Source organism: Pezoporus wallicus, unplaced genomic scaffold (genome assembly GCF_028554395.1).
Source record: "Pezoporus wallicus isolate ANWC-B61680 ecotype Strahan unplaced genomic scaffold, APGP_CSIRO_Pwel_v1 contig_227, whole genome shotgun sequence".
NCBI lineage: Eukaryota > Metazoa > Chordata > Aves > Psittaciformes > Psittacidae > Pezoporus > Pezoporus wallicus.
The window spans coordinates 2865375-2883609 of record NW_026635704.1 but is presented as its reverse complement, the minus strand read 5'-3'; the positions used below and the strand labels follow the sequence as shown (position 1 = coordinate 2883609).

Sequence of the window (18235 nt, the reverse complement as noted above, 5' to 3'; positions counted from 1 at the left end):
CTCAATATCTGTAGGTATGAAAAGGACAATAGGCCAGTGTCAGGTCACCTGTGTCATAATTAGCAGAATTTCAGAACAGTAGTCATAATATCACTGCAGAGACTTCCCATGGGCATTTGTGAATTCTTTCACAATAAAACGGTTGGAAGTTCTGACCACCTCTCGCTTCTGAATTTACGGGAATTTTTTTAAGGTCAGTTCAGAAAGGCTTTTAAGACCCTGTTACTATTCTTCCCCCAAAAAGTCATATATTCCACAAAAAAATAGGTTTTGCTTTCTGAGTTTTGTTTAAGTAGTTTCTTTAACTTTGTAGATGTTTGCCCAAACAGATACTTTCTTTTCAGTCTTGTATCACCATGCAAGATGTAGTACATTTAAACACTTAAATGTAGATATAAATTCTGGAATTTACTGCTGGGGAACTTTCATCACTAGTGAGAACAGAACAAGAGGGTTTTCTGGAAGGGCTGTGATATTTGCTACTCTTTGCAGATACAATCAGTACAAAGGACAATGGTTTCAAAGAGAGGTAACAATGAACAACTTTCCAGTAGCTGTGAAAGTAAGATCATCTTGAGTGTCTCAAACACTAGTTTCAGGACTGTCTTAATCAGGGAATTGAAGGCCTTCTACAAGCAATTTCTTTGCACTGCCTAGTTTTAAAATGTGATCCCTTCACTGGAAAAGATTGAGCTGAAACCTTACACACTGGGTCCAAGTAAGTAGTCTTGATCAAGAGCAGAAGCCTGCAGGTGGGAAACAGACACATGGGAACATCTGACTTAAGCACAGCAAGCTGTGCTTGCCCAGTTTTCTGCTTGTTGTGACCACCTCCCAGAAGTGCCCAGAGCAGTCATCCTGTGAGGACAGTAGCCAGCCAGGCTGCAGTTGCTGGAGCTGGCAAAATTCTTGAACTGATTTAGGTCAGGAAAGGAGAAGTTCTGATTTCTTGGGAATGCTGAAAGAAGTTCCTAATATCAGGCACTGCCATGCTGTAGCAAGCAGACGACCCCCTGTTTCACCTGGACTAAACCACTTAAATTCTGTGGGATGAACAGGCATCTCATCTCTGAAGGTAGTCTCTGACCTGCCTGAATGTGGAATAATAAAGTCCCAAGTCCTACTGAATTTAGCAGCATTCTAAGAGATTTTCTTGCGGAGGTGAACTGAGACTATCCTCTGGCCTGTTGCTATGCCTCAGTGTTGGGAGTATTGGTAAATTCTGTGAAAAGAATTGCACTCTTGGAGTAGGGACTGTTGGAATCTCCAAAGTTGCAAGAGTCACCTATTGAAACTGGTTCTTCCCTAGGCTCTGCTCCTTTCTATGGCAATGAAAGTACTGGGAGGTAGTGTCTTTAGGTTGAATATGACTCTTCCAAGAGACATATGCTTTTGTGACCCTGTGCAGGTTGATTTGCATTGGAAGTTTGCAGTAAATGTCAAAGGCATGCTGGTGGGAACAGGACGATGGAATGCTTTGTGATAACAGTGTGTGTGTACTTAGTAAATGATATTCTTATGAACACAGCTTGTACATGAGAAAGGAGAACCATGACTGAAATGATTCTGAAAACTGCTGAGACTCAAAAAACACCCACAATTCTGTAAGGAAATAGCAGTATCCTGATTTAATATTTTAAGGCCATAACATCTGTTGGTTTGTACAGATGGTCATACTGTGACAATGATTATGGAGCCAACTTTCTTAGGGGACTGATCTTAATACTACACTAAATTTTTCAAATGCAAAGTGCTGCGCTAATGACATTTTACATTTATTCTTCAGGTGTAGCTTGAGTGCTTTTGCCGACATAACAACCAATGACCTTTACTTCAGTGATTTTTGTGTTCATTTTTAAAATGCTTCAGGGCTTTCTTTCTCCCCTCCTTTATTTAAATGTCTTTACTATAGAATATGGAACATTATAAATCAGAATGTATGTTCTCAGCGGTCAAATTGCTGTGTAATGCCATAACTGCTTCAAGTGATTTTTGACTTTTCAGTGTCCCCTAAATAACTGTAGAAAGCATGGGTAACATTGAAAGGCTTTTCTTTTTTTCCAAGATCAGTTCTGCGTGGGAAGATGGAAAGCAAGCTGCTTCCCTGCAACTAGAAAGTTTAAAAGATCCTTGAAATGCAATTTATGCAGTATACTTTGTTTGAACAGTACAGTTCCCTTCTTTGACTAGTATTGAAGCTTATTTTTCTGAAATATGTAGTTATGTCTGCTTTACGTGGTCTGACTGGTTGTAAATGTTAACAATAGGTAAGTTTTACTCTTTCCTTATGACCCCTTATACAACCATCAATAACAAGTTCATCAAATGTGTTACTGTTAAGTTTCATAGAATCATAGAATAGTTGGGGTTGGAAAGTACCTTAAGATCATCTAGTTCCAACCCCCCTGCCTTGGGCAGGGACACCTCAAACTAAACAGTGCCACCTAAGCCTCTGTCCAGTCTGGCCTTGACCACCACCAGGGATGGACCATTCACAACCTCCCTGGGCAACCCATTCCAGTGCCTTACCACCCTTACAGGAAAGAACTTCTTCCTCATATCCAATCCAGACTTCCCCTCTTTAAGTTTTAACCCATTACCCCTTGTCTTATCACTACAGTCCTGAATGAAGAGTTCCTCTTCAGCATCCTTGTAGGCCCCCTTCAGATACTTGAAGGCTGCTATGAGGTCTCCACGCAGCCTTCTCTTCTGCAGGCTGAACAGCCTCAACTTTCTCAGCCTGTCTTCATACAGGAGGTGCTCCAGTCCCCTGATCACCCTCGTGGCCCTCCTCTGGACTTGTTCCAAAAGTTCCATGTCCTTTTTATGTTGAGGACACCAGAACTGCACACAATACTCCAAGTGAGGTCTCATGAGAGCAGTTAGAGGGGCAGGATCACCTCCTTCAACCTGCTGGTCACGCTCCTTTTGATGCAGCCCAGGATACGGTTGGCTTTCTGGGCTGCAAGTGCACACTGAAGCTGGCTCATGTTCATTTTCTCATCGACCGACACCCCCAAGTCCTTCTCTGCAGGACTGCTCTGAATCTCTTCTCTGTCCAACCTGTAGCTGTGCCGGGCGGGGATTGCTCTGACCCAGGTGTAGGACCTTGCACTTGGCATGGTTAAACTTCATGAGGTTGGCATCAGCCCACCTCACAAGTGTGTCAAGGTCCCTTTGGATGGCATTCCTTCCCTCCAGCGTATCAACCGAACCACACAGCTTGGTGTCATCAGCAAACTTGCTGAGGGCACACTCAATCCCACTGTCCATGTCAGCAACTAAGATGTTAAACTAGACCGGTCCCAACACCAGTCCCTGAGGGACGCCACTCGTTACTGGTCTCCAGCCGGACATTGAGCCATTGACCAGCCTGTTCTTTATCCACCGAGTGGTCCACCTATCAAGTTGATGTGTCTCCAATTTAGAGACAAGGATGTCATGTGGGACAGTGTCAAACGCTTTGCACAAGTCCAGGTAGGTGACATCAACTGCTCTTACCCTGTCCATCAGTTCCATAGCCCCATCATAGAAGGCCACCAGACTGGATTTCCCCTTAGTGAAGCCATGCTGGCTGTCACCAAGCACCTTGTTGTTTTTCATTTGCCTTAGCATGCATTCCAGGAGAATCTGCTCCAGGATTTTGCTAGGCATGGAGGTGAGTCTGACTGGTCTGTAGTTCCCTGGGTCATCCATTTTCCCCTTCTTGAAAATGGGGGTTATATTTCCCTTTTTCCAGTTGTTGGAACTTTACCTGACTGCCATGATTTCTCAAATATGATGGCCAGCAGCTTAGCAACTTCACTTGCCAGCTCCTTCAGGACCCATGGATGGATTTCATCAGGACCCATGGACTTGTGCATGTTCGGGTTTTTAAGATGGTCTCAGAACAGATCCTCTCCTACAGTGGGCCTAGGGTCTTCATTCTCACAGTCCCTGCTTCTGCCTTCCAAGACTTGGGTGGTATGGTCAGAGGCTTTGCCAGTGAAGGCCAAGGCAAATAAGTCATTCAGAACCTGAGTTCTAATTTTCTGAGTATTAAGTTATTTGAATACCTGAAATTTAACTGTCTCTAGATCATCTTCACTTACCTGCTATGTTAAAAGTGCATTCTTTTTGGGGGGAAGGGGACTAGTGATATCTATTGTAGATACTCATTCTAATATGAAGATTGTGCAAATATTTTCTTTAATTTTACTTTATTTTTTTTTATTAGGAGCAGTACACTAATTCTGGTGAGTCCTAACCCATCGCTTGCCACAAAACCTGCATTAATTCCTTGGAGTGGCCTAATCTATATCCATTGTGATAATGGACAAAAGGTTCGTGGCTTACTTGAGAGTTGAGATTGAAACTCTTTATTTTACTTTGCTGGATAAGGTCTAGTAACATTGCTAAAATCTTTTAGGTATGAGACAGCAGTTTTGTCAACTTTCATTATTCTCTCTAATTTGTAAAGTTCTCTTATAAGAATAAACAGAGTTGAGAGGCTGTTGTGCAAATTGAGATTCTTAGTTCATTTCATCTCTGAAGAAATAATATGATGTGAATGCTTACTCGTTTGCCAACAAAATTGCATCTGTGCACCCACCACTGCCTTATGCATCATTTTCTAAAATGCTAAATATTTATATGTATGAATATATAAAAGTAGTCTATGTAATATTTAAAAAAAAAAGAAATTAAAGGAGGTTGTGGGACAAGTCACCATAGCTCCTCTGAGCTGCCTTGCTAAACTTAATCTGCTGGCTGACAAGTCTGCGATAAAGAATGTCTAGACTATGTTCTTGCTTTTCATGCATGTTAATACTTTTCCCTGATTAAGTTAAGGCATATAAATAAAACTTACGAAGCCAACAGTTTCTTCTTTCATCAGTTTAAATGCAGAAAGACTCCTTGCTAATCTCCCCCCAAAATAAATAAATACTTGGTTTTTTTTATTTTTACAGCCAGTATGTATTTTGGGTTAATTGTAACTGCATGGAGAGGGAAATAAGACACTGAAAGGATAAAAAGGCGTATCTACTTTCCTTCTTAATGGAGGAAGGTGAGGTATGAAACAAAATTGGAAACTGCCTTAAAAAGACCCCAAATAAACAGGAAAGTTGTTGAAGGGGGTGGATTGAGAAGGAAATGAAGAAAGTGCACATATTTAACTATGTAATGTTCTACAATATGAGAAAAGGATTTGAGAGGAAATCTACTAGGACAAAAGTAGAGAATGTAGCAAACTCAATCCAGTTGTAAGAGATCTGGTAGTTCCATAATGCTTTTGCCATTTCTTTGCTACCTATCTAATTAAGCAAAAAGTATGCCAAGATTTGACTAGCATTAACTGAAGTTTTTAGAAGTGCTAATTATGTAGCAAAAGCGAACACAAAGCTCCTTCTGTTTGAGGCAGCCCCGTTCCCATTCTCTCCAAGCAGAGAATATTGTAAGAATTTTCAATTAAATTTAACTAGTGTAAGTTATTATTCCTATTGAAACAAAATGTCTAGATAGCAAACTTTCAGTAAATTTTCCAATTCTCCTATATTAAGCTTGTCCTACCATCTTTAAACTTTGTGAACTGGAGTTAGTCTCATACATTACATCACCAGATCTTCTCCTTTGTTGGAATATAAAGCTAAGCAACATGAGCTCTTACAGCTCAAGGAAATAGAGCTAAATTGTTTGACTTGTCAATATATCCATGTTAACTATTCAAATATTTCTCTCCAAATTCTACAAAAGTTTATTAAGGTGCAGATTCGAGAGGCGGTTGGACAGTATGCACCTGGAGGAGATTTTCCATCTAGAAGATGCGATATGTTTACCCCCCAGTCTGAAAATCCTACTGTTCATGTGACAAAGGCTCTCACTGTGCTCCCTCTAACAAAAATGGAACTAAAGAACAGAACCATTGTTTTTCCTAAAACAAGACCTGGCCAAAGCTCAGGTAATACTGCTTGCTTAGTAAATGGTGCAACATCTGAAGTATCTTATGGTCAGTTTATTATATTGTAGGTTTTGGGACTTGAATGGCTTGGTTGACCAATTGACCAGTTCCCTTATTCTGTTTCTAGTTTGAAATGTTATTCCTTGTGATGGAACTCTTTTCAGAAGTCTTTTTTTTTTTATTTTTTTTTTTTTACTTTTCTTTCTTTTCCTCCCCACCCCTCTTTTTCTTTTTTTCTTCTCCTCATGCAGTACAGTCACACTTTTTCCCATAGATAGGTTTTGTGTACAGCAGGTAAGTTGCCAGTTTTTAAGCAACTATGGTGAATGTAACCATTCTGTGCCTGGGGAAAAGGGCACTGTGAGTTTGCTGCACTTGGGTGAAGAAGCTCTTTTGGGTCAATGCACTTTTGCAGTGGGCCCATTCTCATCTGTGTATGTGTCCCTGAGATACAAAGTAAGTCTATGTATAGCAGAGAAATAAATGTTCTTCCTTAAGATGATAGGAATGTCAGCTATGAGTCTGGCTATCCTTGTCTTGTACTTAATGATTGAGGAGGACACTGTTGATGATGGAGTCTTAAATCCTCTGTCTGTACTTGTAATTCCAGTAATGCTTAAAATTCTCCAAATTACTGTATGAAACTGTCATTCTGTTACCTAGATACCAGATTTTTTGGTACTGCTTAGTTTTCTAGTTAATGAGGCTTTTTTTATGATTCACTGATGCTACATTTTTATTCAACAGACTTTAAAAATTTCAAGGCTTAATTTATCAATTATATCTGGGTTTCTTTCATACACTTAAAGAGGAGCGTAATATAATATTCCTTTTTTTTTCTATTGTTATAAATGCGCTGTATAATATATATGCAGCTAAACTTCCTGAAGTGGTACTCTAGACTGAGATGATCTTACAAATCTCCTGTTGATCCTTGGCAAAATGCACATTTCAGGTGTGAAATATGGCTATTGATACTGTTGAAGTTGGGATTTTCTGGTAATTTCTTTTGTATAAGCTGTCAAGAATTTCATGATAGTGTGCTTTGAGTCTGCTCTTGGAGTTGGCTTCACCAGAACTGTTTCCTTCGTGTCTTGAAGCATAGTTTCTGGTTTTTTTCCACTAAAGATACTTGAATGAAGACATTTAATATACTAATCTGATACTTCTCTTCTAGAGAGTTACCTGGAAATGGAGAATAAAGGGGATGAAACTGTGAAGTGGTTTTTGTCATCTTTTGCCCCACCCTATGTTAAAGTAAGTGAATGCTTGCATTGGTAGTTTTATGCATATCTCTTGGGTGGTTTTCCTTCTTTTCATGCTGCTCTCTTTTTCTCCTTCCAACCTCTCAAGAAAGTTTCCTTCTCCTCATCCAGTATCATCATCCAGATTGCAGTATGTAATCAAGTATGCATAGAAGAAGGGTGTTCCTTTTGGCTGCAGAATGCTAAACTTGCCTTGTTTCGAGACTTGTGCTGGTGTTATGCTGTACATGTTATCCATGTAGGTAATTTAAGTTAGGTCAAGGATAGTTGAATTACACTGCTGTTGCTTGTGGAATTCTCATGGATTTACGGTCGATATTTGTAAATGCTTCGCTGTTTTTTTGATAGTCTGAAATGCGGTGATGGTCACGTTGATTTTATCCTAGAATTATTGTGGTCTGTTGTCAAGAAATGATGAAAAATGGTTATGTAGCAGTCTTAGCTGTAGCCCAGAAGATAACTCTGCCATGTTCCAGGCAGTGCACCACCTTATAACTACTGATGTCCAATTTAGGTGACTGCATAGACGTTGTAGCAGTTTTAGTCATTATTCATCTTTAGGAAGTCAGTATTTGTTCACTTGAAAGCAGCTTGATTGGTTGTATTTTCTTCAGTTCTGTCCGGTGGTGGGTGTATTGTGTGGTTTGGGGTTTTTTTTGTATTGTGTTCTTGTTTTCTTTCCCATCTGAATCTGACTCATAACTTTATTTGCAGGATGTGGATGGAACTGGATGTGTTTATAGAGTTACTTACTCCGCTTTCAGATGTTCCCGTGTTTCTGGTACTCTTGAAGCTCATGGAGAAGAGAAGGTACAATGACGCACTAATATGCATGAAATATTTATATTTCAGTTGTAAAAATAGGATTTTATATGACAAGCTCTCTGAAGTAACAGTTGAAATTACAAGCTGATTGTATTTTATCAAATTATGATAAAATGGCCTTCCACAGCTGGGTTCTGGGGAATATCAGGTAGTCACTATCTACTTACCGCAGCTGTTAAAATGTCAGCTGAGTAGATTCTATGGATTTATGTGATCTGTAGTTTGACTTCAGTGTACTCTTTTGGTTTCTTTTTTTGTTTTATTCCTTTATTTTTTTTAAGAGCAATTATTCTATAACAGAAAATTCTTTCTAAATGTTTTATAAAAATCCACTAGAAAATCACAAATAATGCTGGGTTCTTATGAAACCGGTGTGAGAACGGGTTTCCCTTCCTTTGAAGCAGTCTTGTCATACTTGTTTAAGAACAGTTATCTGTTCTTCAAGTTGATCTCGTTTGACTATTTTATCTCCTGACCAGTAGAGGGTTTCATAACCACAATTATCAAGCACATCCAAGGACATACTGAGTGGGTTTTTATGGAGCTTTTGAACCTCATCTTCTCCCTTAATGCTACTTCACCGCTGTTCATATTCATGAGCACCTATCTTTTAATCATTATGGATTATTGACATTCCTTAACTGCATTATTTCTATGATTCTATGGTAGGATTTTTAATCTGTTTGCACAATAAAAAAAAACACTCTCTCCTGTCCAGTTTCATAATTATTTCATAACTTTGAAAATCATTATTTGAATTTAAAAAGTTGTCTTTGCCTTAGCAATCCTAGTTCAGACTTATTTGGATAACATTTACATTATTGGCATGTCAGGCCTGTTGGCTGGAGCAGATAAGGTACAGTGCTGTCATGATTTGCTGTTTTTTGCAGTGGGTATGACGATTGGCTAATTTGATACACCTGTAGTGATCTATTCTAATCTGCTGCTCCCCTTCTCTTTCTTCCCCCCACCTCAACTCTGAACACAACTCCTGAATTTACCTGGTACACCACTATACAGAGACAGGCCTTTGTTACACAGGTGACCTCCAAGGATAATCAAATGCATAGCCTGCAAGGTGGCTTAAATTTCAGGCCTTTTAGTATTTGTAGCACAGCGTGCTTACAGACTTGGAGCTGAAGGAGTGCAGTTGTTCACATCTTACCCGAGAGATGAGGGTATTGCTGTCTTTCAGCTGCATGTTTTTCCCCTCTTGGTCTCCTTCTACCCCAGTTTGCTAATGGAAATAATTGTGCAAGCATTTGCTGACTTTGCTTAAAGCAGATTAGCTGAACTCAAGTTTTGTTTGAAATTGCTTGCACAATCTATTTCATCAAAACTTTTTCTCTTGTGAGCAAAGGAGGATGAGCTGTATTGTTTTGTGCAAGGTTACCTGTGTGAGGAATGTGTGATCTGTAGCATGTAAACTTTGTGCTGACTTGACTGTAACTTTTTGTAGGTAAGATTTTGAAGATGTGTAGATTATTTTCATAAGCTTCTGTGAATTTTTTCTCTTGTTGTTAGGTTGTTGTCATCTTTTTGCCTAGAGATATAGGGGATTACTCCCAGTTCTGGGACCTTGAGTGTCACCCAGTTGAAAAACCTGGTTGGAAACACAAATTAAGATTTCAGCTTTCTGGAGCAGTAAGTATATAAATGCTATAAATGTTGGCCTGAAAACAAATTTTTGGTAACATTTTAATTTTACTCTACAGTACTCTTTATCATATGTGCTGGTGTATTCTGAAAAAAAAACAACCAAACCCCAAACCGTGCTGATATTTTTGTTAGACTAAACTGTACTGTTTTCTTATGATACAAAAAGACCTTTTTCTCCTTGCTTATGTGATAATGAATTTTCTTTTTCCATTTAAGATGTAAAATTTTATTTTGCTCAAAGAAACTAGAGACAAACTTGCTTTTTGTGGGAACTGGTTTTGTAGATGCAGATTTGTTTGTATCAGACCCTAAGTGGAATGGTTTTGTTTTTGTAAAGAACCTAACAAAGTAATTGACCATTGCTGTAATTTGTAGCTTAATGCAATATTGGAATTTTCAAATATCCATATTGGAGATATGGATGTGTCTCTCATAGAATCTGTTCGAGTATTTTATGGGAGTAACAATTCCCATTCAGGTGGGAATGATTTTGAGAATTCTGTGTAGGAGTGAATGGACTGCAGCTCATCTTTGCTCACCCATTGCTCCTCAGCTCTAACTTTATGGTGAGGCTTGGAAGGAGGAGGAGATTGGAAGTTAGAACTGCTTTCCTGTGTGCGCTCTCCTTACCTTGTTTTTAATCTCTGTCTCTGTACAGGAGGAATCTACATAGGACAGAGAATCTATTACTATTTGGAAGAATGAATTCTAATGATTGTTTAAATGACCTTACTATAGAATCACAGAATCAACAGTGTTGAAAAAAGACCTTTAAGATAATCAAGTCCAACAGTTACCCCAGACTTGCAAGTCCATCTCTAAGCCATGTCACTAAGGGCCTCATCTATGCATGTTTTCAACACTTCCAGGGATGGTGATTCCACCACTGCCCTGGGCAGCCTGTTCCAATGCCTGATCACCCTTTCACTGAAGAATTTTTTTCTAATATTTAGTCTAAACCTCCACTGGTGCAGCTTGAGGCCTTTTCCTCTAGTGCTATCACTTATTACTTGGGAGAAGAGACCAATGCCCACCTCTCTCTATTCTCCTTTCAGGTAGTTATAGAGAGCAATAAGGTCCTCACTGAGCCTCTTTTTCTCCAGACTAAACAACCCCAGTTCCCTCAGCTATTCTTCTTAAGACTTGTGCTCTAGACCTTTTACGAGCTTTGATGTCCTTCTCTGGACCTATGCCAGCAGCTTAATTCCAGCTCTGAGAAGAGCTTTCTACATGCAGTGTTGCGTGATTGCTACATATGCTTTCCTGTCCTCTCCAGAAAGCTTGACTTGATTTTCTGAGAAGCCCAGATAGGGATCTGGGACCTTTCTTTAGAGTACCAAACCTGTTTCAGTAGTAGGAACCTGACTTATCCTTCTTGCTGGGTTACCTTACCTTTTATTTTGTAGGGTCCTTGTTCTTCCCAGTACCTAATTGTGTTGAAAAGAGGACTTGTTAAAAGTGTAATTTTTTAATAGCTTCTAATTTTGGCATGAAGAATGAGACCTGTATAATGTTTGGGTTGGGAGGATATTGTTACTCAGCTTTCATCTTATTCTTTGAACATAATTTTCCTTAAAATGAGGAAAGCGTCTTGTCATTTGTCTGTTTAAAACTAGTTGAAATTGAGAGATTAATTCTTTATCAGAAATCTAGAGTTTTGAATAATTTTCTTCTTCAAACACGACTAACTGTCAGAGTTGTGGAAATCTTTGAGCAACACAACTTGGTATTAATGTTTTTGAATGTGTCAGATTTGTTCCTCTTTATTTATTTATTTATTTATTTTCTGAAGCTGTTACAATTAGATCTTTTCAGCATCTCTTTGTGCATATGGGAAAATTTTTGTATAAAGTACTTTCAGTGTGCCATTATCACTTTGAAGAAGAGTTTAAAGGGAAGTACTTCCTTTCTGAACTAAGTAAGGAACTACACAGCTGCTTGTAAGAGGGGACAATGCAGAACTTAAGTTGTTGCTGTTTTTAATTCAGATCCACTTCTAGTCAAGAAGACATGTCAGTTCCAACCTATTATATCCTAGAGATGTAACTACAACTTTGGAAAGGACTTGGATTCTGCTGGATTTGCTGAGGCAGAGGGCTATGGCTCTGATTAATGTGACTTTTGATAGAATGAAGTGGGAAAACTGACTGACTGTCATTCAGAGTAATTGAGTGGTATTTATTTAAAGCACCACTTCAAAAGAAATGAAAAATTTGGAATAACTCAGGAAAGATCTAAAAGAACAAGGTGATGTTAGGAAAATCAGTGGCACTTAACTACTTTTGTTATTCCCTGAAAAGCTCACTAACTGTGACTTTGATTATGCCTTTCATGCATTTGCAGTTCCCACCACTGGAAACAGTAGTCAGGAGCTCAGAAGATAATGTGTCCAGAAGTGATCCCAAAGATAACTAAAGGAGGGATTCTACATACATATGCTTTGTAACCTCAACCTCTCGATACTGGCCATTCAAACTTAGTTTTCTCATTTCCTGTGAAACGATTTCTAAGATCATTGAGCTAAGAATGAGTACTGCCACTGTGCACTGAAGTCTTGGGTTGATATTTCAGTATAATTGTTGGTCTTTTCTGAGTGAAATAGGGAACTGGCAAGATCCTACAGGAGGACTGAGGTGGCACCGAAGTTCAGATTGCTCCATTAGCATGTAGAAAGTTGAGCACTTCATAAAGGACTTCATAAAGTTTGAAGATACTACAAATGTTAAGTGTAGATAATTTTCTAATGTTCATGGTTTATGCAGTTTAGCTGTGCAACTGTGTGACTTCTTAAAGTAGCATTTTGCAGCAAACTGAGCTGAATTTCTTAATACTTAAACCAAAATATACTGCTATCTAAGAGTTTATTCTTTTTATCAGCAGTACAAAGCTTCATCTTCTTTGGGTGTACCAGAAGTGAGAGGAGGAAAAATCTTTATGAGCAAAGTAATTCCAATTTTAAAGCTAAACAAATCTGTATACTCCTGAGGTGGCTTTGGAACAAGAGCTCTCAGTTATAACCATTTGTACAGTGTTAACATACTGCTTTCATTTCAGATGGGAAAAGTCAATATGGGCTATGGTAAAGCATGTAGTACTTCAGGATGCCCTTATAAAGACTGGGGGAACTTCTGATGATTTTTCCATCTCCTTCTCATGCTGTAAACTTGCCTTATGAATAAATTAGAATTTGAATTATAACATGGAGGCAGGATACCCATCATTTTTACTACATAGGAAATTAAAAGCTCTTGAAATGAAACACATGCACAAATCCTTTCTTGTCTTCATCTACTGGGTTCTACTGTGGATCATTGGTTATTTGCAACAGAAAATTTTCTGTAAATTTAAGGTTTGTTTTTTTTTGGCTGCTGCTATTTCTGACAGACTGATTGATTAGCAGCTCTTTCACTAGAAGAAATTAATGTCTGAAAGACAAGTTTGTCATAGCAGCTCTATTGAAGAGGAATATTTTTTTAATCTTCCCTGCGTAAGGGAATCAACTGCTTGTCTAAAAACGTCAGCACCGTTTCAAAAATTGAGATAATGTTGTACAACCATAAGTGTAGGAGGTTCTTTTGGTTCTTTAGCTTTGTTCAAGATGTTGTGGCTCCAAGCAGTACCTGGCTAGAGTTGTTGCAGGATACAGAATATGAAACTAGCTCTTTGGCAAAGTATTCCCTTCGGGTGATCTGACCTCATTGTGCTAGAGTACGTGGAATGGGCGTCCTGATGATGGTAAATATTTTGGCATAATTTCAAGAATGTAACAATTACTATATAATGCATTACCAGATTCTCTCTCTCTGGAGAGACCTTTCTTTTAGAAGGATGTATTGTTCATAATACAAAATTATTACAAAGCTTTTTTGCTGTTGTGAGAATCCAAGCTATAATGATGACTTAGGCCTACCTTCTGTATGAGCAGCTGTTTAGCTGATGCTGTTCTTGAGGCATATGGGCAGAATATCTGCAGAGGAATGTTTTTCTTTTTTTGTTTGGCTTATGGTGAAATCTTCATTGCTAGCAGCCTTCTCAAGATTCCACCTGCGCTGCTGGTTTGTTGTGAGCTGGCTTGTAACAAAATATTCATAAGACACAGAAACCTGTTAAAGTATTCCTCCTAAGTCACTGCTTCTGTTTCAGTGATCCAGACTCTACTCTTTCTGGAAGATTATACTTTAAATAAATTAAAGTCTTGTATTGGGTAAGGGAAATGACTTAAATGTTTGAATACTTAAATACTTTTTGAATGCAAAGTTTAAAGTCTTCTTTATTTTTGCCAATAGGGTAGTAGAACAGAAAACGAAACTTCAATTGTGAAAGATTCTGCAAGTGCCTTCACAAAAACTGAGCTTTCAGTCACACCAGAAAAGGTTTATTCTGAAGCACCTACAATTAAAGTAGGGTATGTATGAATAAAACTTGAGAGTCTGCAACTGGGTAAAAGGGGGAAGGGAGGAGTAGGAATCCAACGCCACAATGAAAACCTTTTTTGCTATTAGGACAAGGGATGTGATGGAACAGGCTGCACAGAGAGGCTGTGCGGTGTCTGTTCTTGGAGGTTTTTGGGATCTGACTGGATAAAGCCCTGACCAGCCTGGTCTGACCTCACAGCTGAGCCTGGTTGGAACAAGAGGATGGAATAGAGACTTCCCGAGTCTCTTTTGAACTGAGTTATCCTATGATTCCACATTAAAGAGTAAACAGCTGCAAAGAAACTAGACTTGCCAAGCCTCTTAATGGCTTTGTATTGTTCAGCCTCCCATGCTTTTTCTTTTCAGTTGGATTTCTAAGTTGCCAAACCTTGATTTGCTGTTGCAAATAAACTGGTATTAGCAGTCGAATCTTGAGCATATTTTTTGTATAATCCCCTTTTGGAGAGAGTTTACAGGACCATAGACCTGTAAATTCACTTCAGAGAAGACCACTGTAACTGCATGTCTTAAACTTGCTGTTCTTCAGTCTTAAGTTAATTCCTGTTTCTTTTCCTATGGGATGCTGTGAACATGGCAGGGAAGTAAAAAATTTTGGTTAAATATAGCATCTCTGAGAAGAGTTTAGTTCTCTAGGAAAGGATATGGGGGAAAAGTTGAGATTGTGAACATGTGTGTAAGTATATCTACTTACCTTTATGCCACAGTGATGCTTTTATTATTTCTGACTAAACTGGAACTTGTGAGAGTTGATGCCTTCAGGATCTTTCAGTGTTTCCTGATTTTAGTCTCAAAAAATAGACCTGTTGTCTTGAAATGTACAATTAATATATTCAGACCATGTAAGTAGTTAATGTTAATATCTTAAATCTCTTTTTCAAATCAGACAAAATGAGGTCATTCGAGGGGTGTATGCACCAGAAGACCTGTATATTTTTCCTCTAACTAGAGTTGGAGAATCACGCACGATAAAGGTCAACTTGCGGAATAATACCTTTGCAACACATGTGGTAAGTTTGACAGACTTTATTTTAAATAGATTTTTAAAGCCTGTGCAACACTTCACCTGCACTGTTTTGGTTTACTTTTGACACATTGCAGTAGTACAGGTGTTAGTTTGGTACTGTCAAAAGTTAGTATTATATTTGAAGAATTTAGCTTTCCTGTAATTTTCCCCTTTTCTTTTGCCTGAAAAGTGTACTTGTAATATATTTTCAATTGAAAAAAAGAATAGATTATAGTTTGCATAGGCATGTTATCTTGATTTAATTTTTTAACTTAAAATATTGAGATGTGAATTTTTATTACCATATATAAATGTGTGCATGCTTCAATTTTAAACCCTGGGTCTGTGAAGGATCATAGAATATTTAGGGTTGGAAAGGACCTTAAGATCATCTAGTTCCAACCCCCTGCCATGGGCAGGGACACCTCACACTAAACCATGTCACCCAAGGCTCTGTCCAGCCTGCCCTTGAACACCGCTGGGGGTGGACCATTCACAACCTCCCTGGGCAACCCATTCCAGTGCCTCACCACCCTTACAGGAAAGAACTTCTTCCTCATATCCAATCCAAACTTCCCCTGTTTAAGTTTTAACCCATTACCCCTTGTCTTATCACTACAGTCCTGAATGAAGAGTCTCTCCTCAGCATCCCTACAGGTCCCCTTCAGATACTGGAAGGCTGCTATGAGGTCTCCACGCAGCCTTCTCTTCTGCAGGCTGAACAGCCCCAACTTTCTCAGCCTGTCTTCATACAGGAGGTGCTCCAGTCCCCTGATCATCCTCATGGCCCTTCTCTGGACTTGTTCCAACAGTTCCATGTCCTTTTTATGTTGAGGACACCAGAACTGCACACAATACTCCAAGTGAGGTCTCATGAGAGCAGAGTTAGAGGGGCAGGATCACCTCCTTCTACCTGCTGGTCACGCTCCTTTTGATGCAGCCCAGGATACGGTTGGCTTTCTGGGCTGTGAGTGCACACTGAAGCCGGCTGATGTTCATTTTCTCATCGACCAACACCCCCAAGTCCTTCTCTGCAGGACTGCTCTGAATCTCTTCTCTGCCCAACCTGTAGCTGTGCCTGGGATTGCTCCGACCCAGGTGTAGGACCTTGCACTTGGCATGGTTAAACTTCATGAGGTTGGCATCAGCCCACCTCACAAGTGTGTCAAGGTCCCTCTGGATGGCATTCCTTCCCTCCAGCGTATCAACCTAACCCACAGCTTGGTGTCATCAGCAAACTTGCTGAGGGCACACTCAATCCCACTGTCCATGTCAGTGACAAGGATGTTGAGCAAGACCGGTCCCAACACCGATCCCTGAGGGACACCACTCGTTACTGGTCTCCAGCTGGACATTGAGCCATTGGCCACAACTCTTTGTGTGCGGCCATCCAGCCAGTTCTTTATCCACTGAGTGGTCCATCCATCAAATTGATGTCTCTCCCATTTAGAGACAAAGGTGTCGTGTGGGACAGTGTCAAACGCTTTGCACAAGTCCAGGTAGGTGACATCAACTGCTCTACCCCTGTCCATCAGTTCCACAGCCCCATCATAGAAGGCCACCAGACTGGATTTCCCCTTAGTGAAGCCATGCTGGCTGTCACCAAGCACCTTGTTGATTTTCATGTGCCTTAGCATGCATTCCAGGAGAATCTGCTCCAGGATTTTGCTAGGCACAGAGGTGAGACTGAGTGGTCTGTAATTCCCTGGGTCATCCATTTTCCCCCTCTTGAAAATGGGGTTATATTTCCCTTTTTCCAGTTGTTGGGACTTCACCCGACTGCCATGATTTTTCAAATATGATGGCCAGCGGCTTAGCAACTTCATTTGCCAGCTCCTTCAGGACCCGTGGATGGATTTCATCAGGTCCCATGGACTTGTGCATGTTCGGGTTTTTAAGATGGTCTCGAACCAGTTCCTCTCCTACAGTGGGCTCAAGGTCTTCATTCTCACAGTTCCTGCATCTGCCTTCCAAGACTTGGGTGGTGCAGTCAGAGCCTTTGCCAGTGAAGACCGAGGCAAAGAAGTCATTAAGAACCTCAGCCTTCTCCAAATCCAGGGGAACCAGTTATCCTGATAGCTTCAGAAGGGCCCATGTTTTCCCTCATCTGTCTTTTATTTGCAGTGTACCTACAGAATCCCTTCCTGTTCTCTTCCACATCCCTAGCCAAGTTTAATTCTAACTGAGCCTTAGCTTTCCTAACCTAGTCCCTAGTTTCTCGGACAACATCCCTGTATTCTCTCCAGGCCACCTGTCCTTGCTTCCACCTTTTATAAGCCTCTTTTTCCCTTTCCCTCTAAGTTACCTCAGCAGCTCCATATCCATCCAAGGAGGTCTTCTGGCCCTCCTGCTGCACTTCCTTCTAGTTGAGACACAACACTCCTGAGCTTGCAGTAGTTGATCCTCTAGTATCGACCAACAGTCTTCAGCCCCCCTGCCCTCTAGGTCTATATGCTGTAGAACCTTACTAAGCAGGTCCTGAACAGGCTGAAGTCTACTCTCTAAACCAGTGTAAAGCTTTATTTGTAAGTGACCTGATTTATCTTAAGCATGTCATAAATTGAATATGCTAGGCTTAGATATAGTGCGCTTTTAAGCATTTTGTATTAAATTGCAGCTGAAATTTGTAAGTCCCAGAGAGCCTTTCTACATCAAGCACTCAAAATACTCTCTAAGGTGAGTAATGCATATGCTAACATTCTCTCCTAACAAAAAATTAAAGAAGAAATTCAGTAAGATAAATATCTTCTCTGTATATACAGTGCTGAAATGTAGATCTAAGTACCTAACATTCTGGCTGTCTAGTTAAAGATTTTTATTTTTTTTTCTTTTTAGTTAAAGGATTTTTTTCTTTTTTTTTTCCTTTTTGCTAAGCTGTACTCTGTAATCTTGGTTAGAAGCAGAATGAGCCCACACAGTTATTTCTGCATCTGCCAATTTCTTTCCTGCAAATTGTTTCTAACAGTGCTGCTGCTTTTAATGCTAAGCCTAATGCTTCATTTAACCATTTGGCATGCTGTGCGCAATCAAGTCATTCCTTCCATTTATACTTTCTGCACAACAGACCAAGCAAATTGCCTTCATCATGCCTCTAATTTGACAAACCTGC

The 18235-nt window shown here is 39.7% G+C and overlaps 1 protein-coding gene across 1 annotated transcript in view; it reads left to right on the top strand.

Annotated features, from left to right (window-relative positions):
* CEP192 (centrosomal protein 192) overlaps nt 1-18235 on the top strand; it is a 64131-nt gene that overhangs the window by 42293 nt on the left and 3603 nt on the right. Inside the window, exons 35-42 of the mRNA XM_057397418.1 lie at nt 4217-4322; nt 5734-5938; nt 7116-7195; nt 7918-8013; nt 9553-9672; nt 13974-14092; nt 15007-15130; nt 17744-17802. Of these exons, the coding sequence (XP_057253401.1) occupies nt 4217-4322; nt 5734-5938; nt 7116-7195; nt 7918-8013; nt 9553-9672; nt 13974-14092; nt 15007-15130; nt 17744-17802 (909 nt within the window). The remainder of the gene's footprint in view (nt 1-4216; nt 4323-5733; nt 5939-7115; nt 7196-7917; nt 8014-9552; nt 9673-13973; nt 14093-15006; nt 15131-17743; nt 17803-18235) is intronic.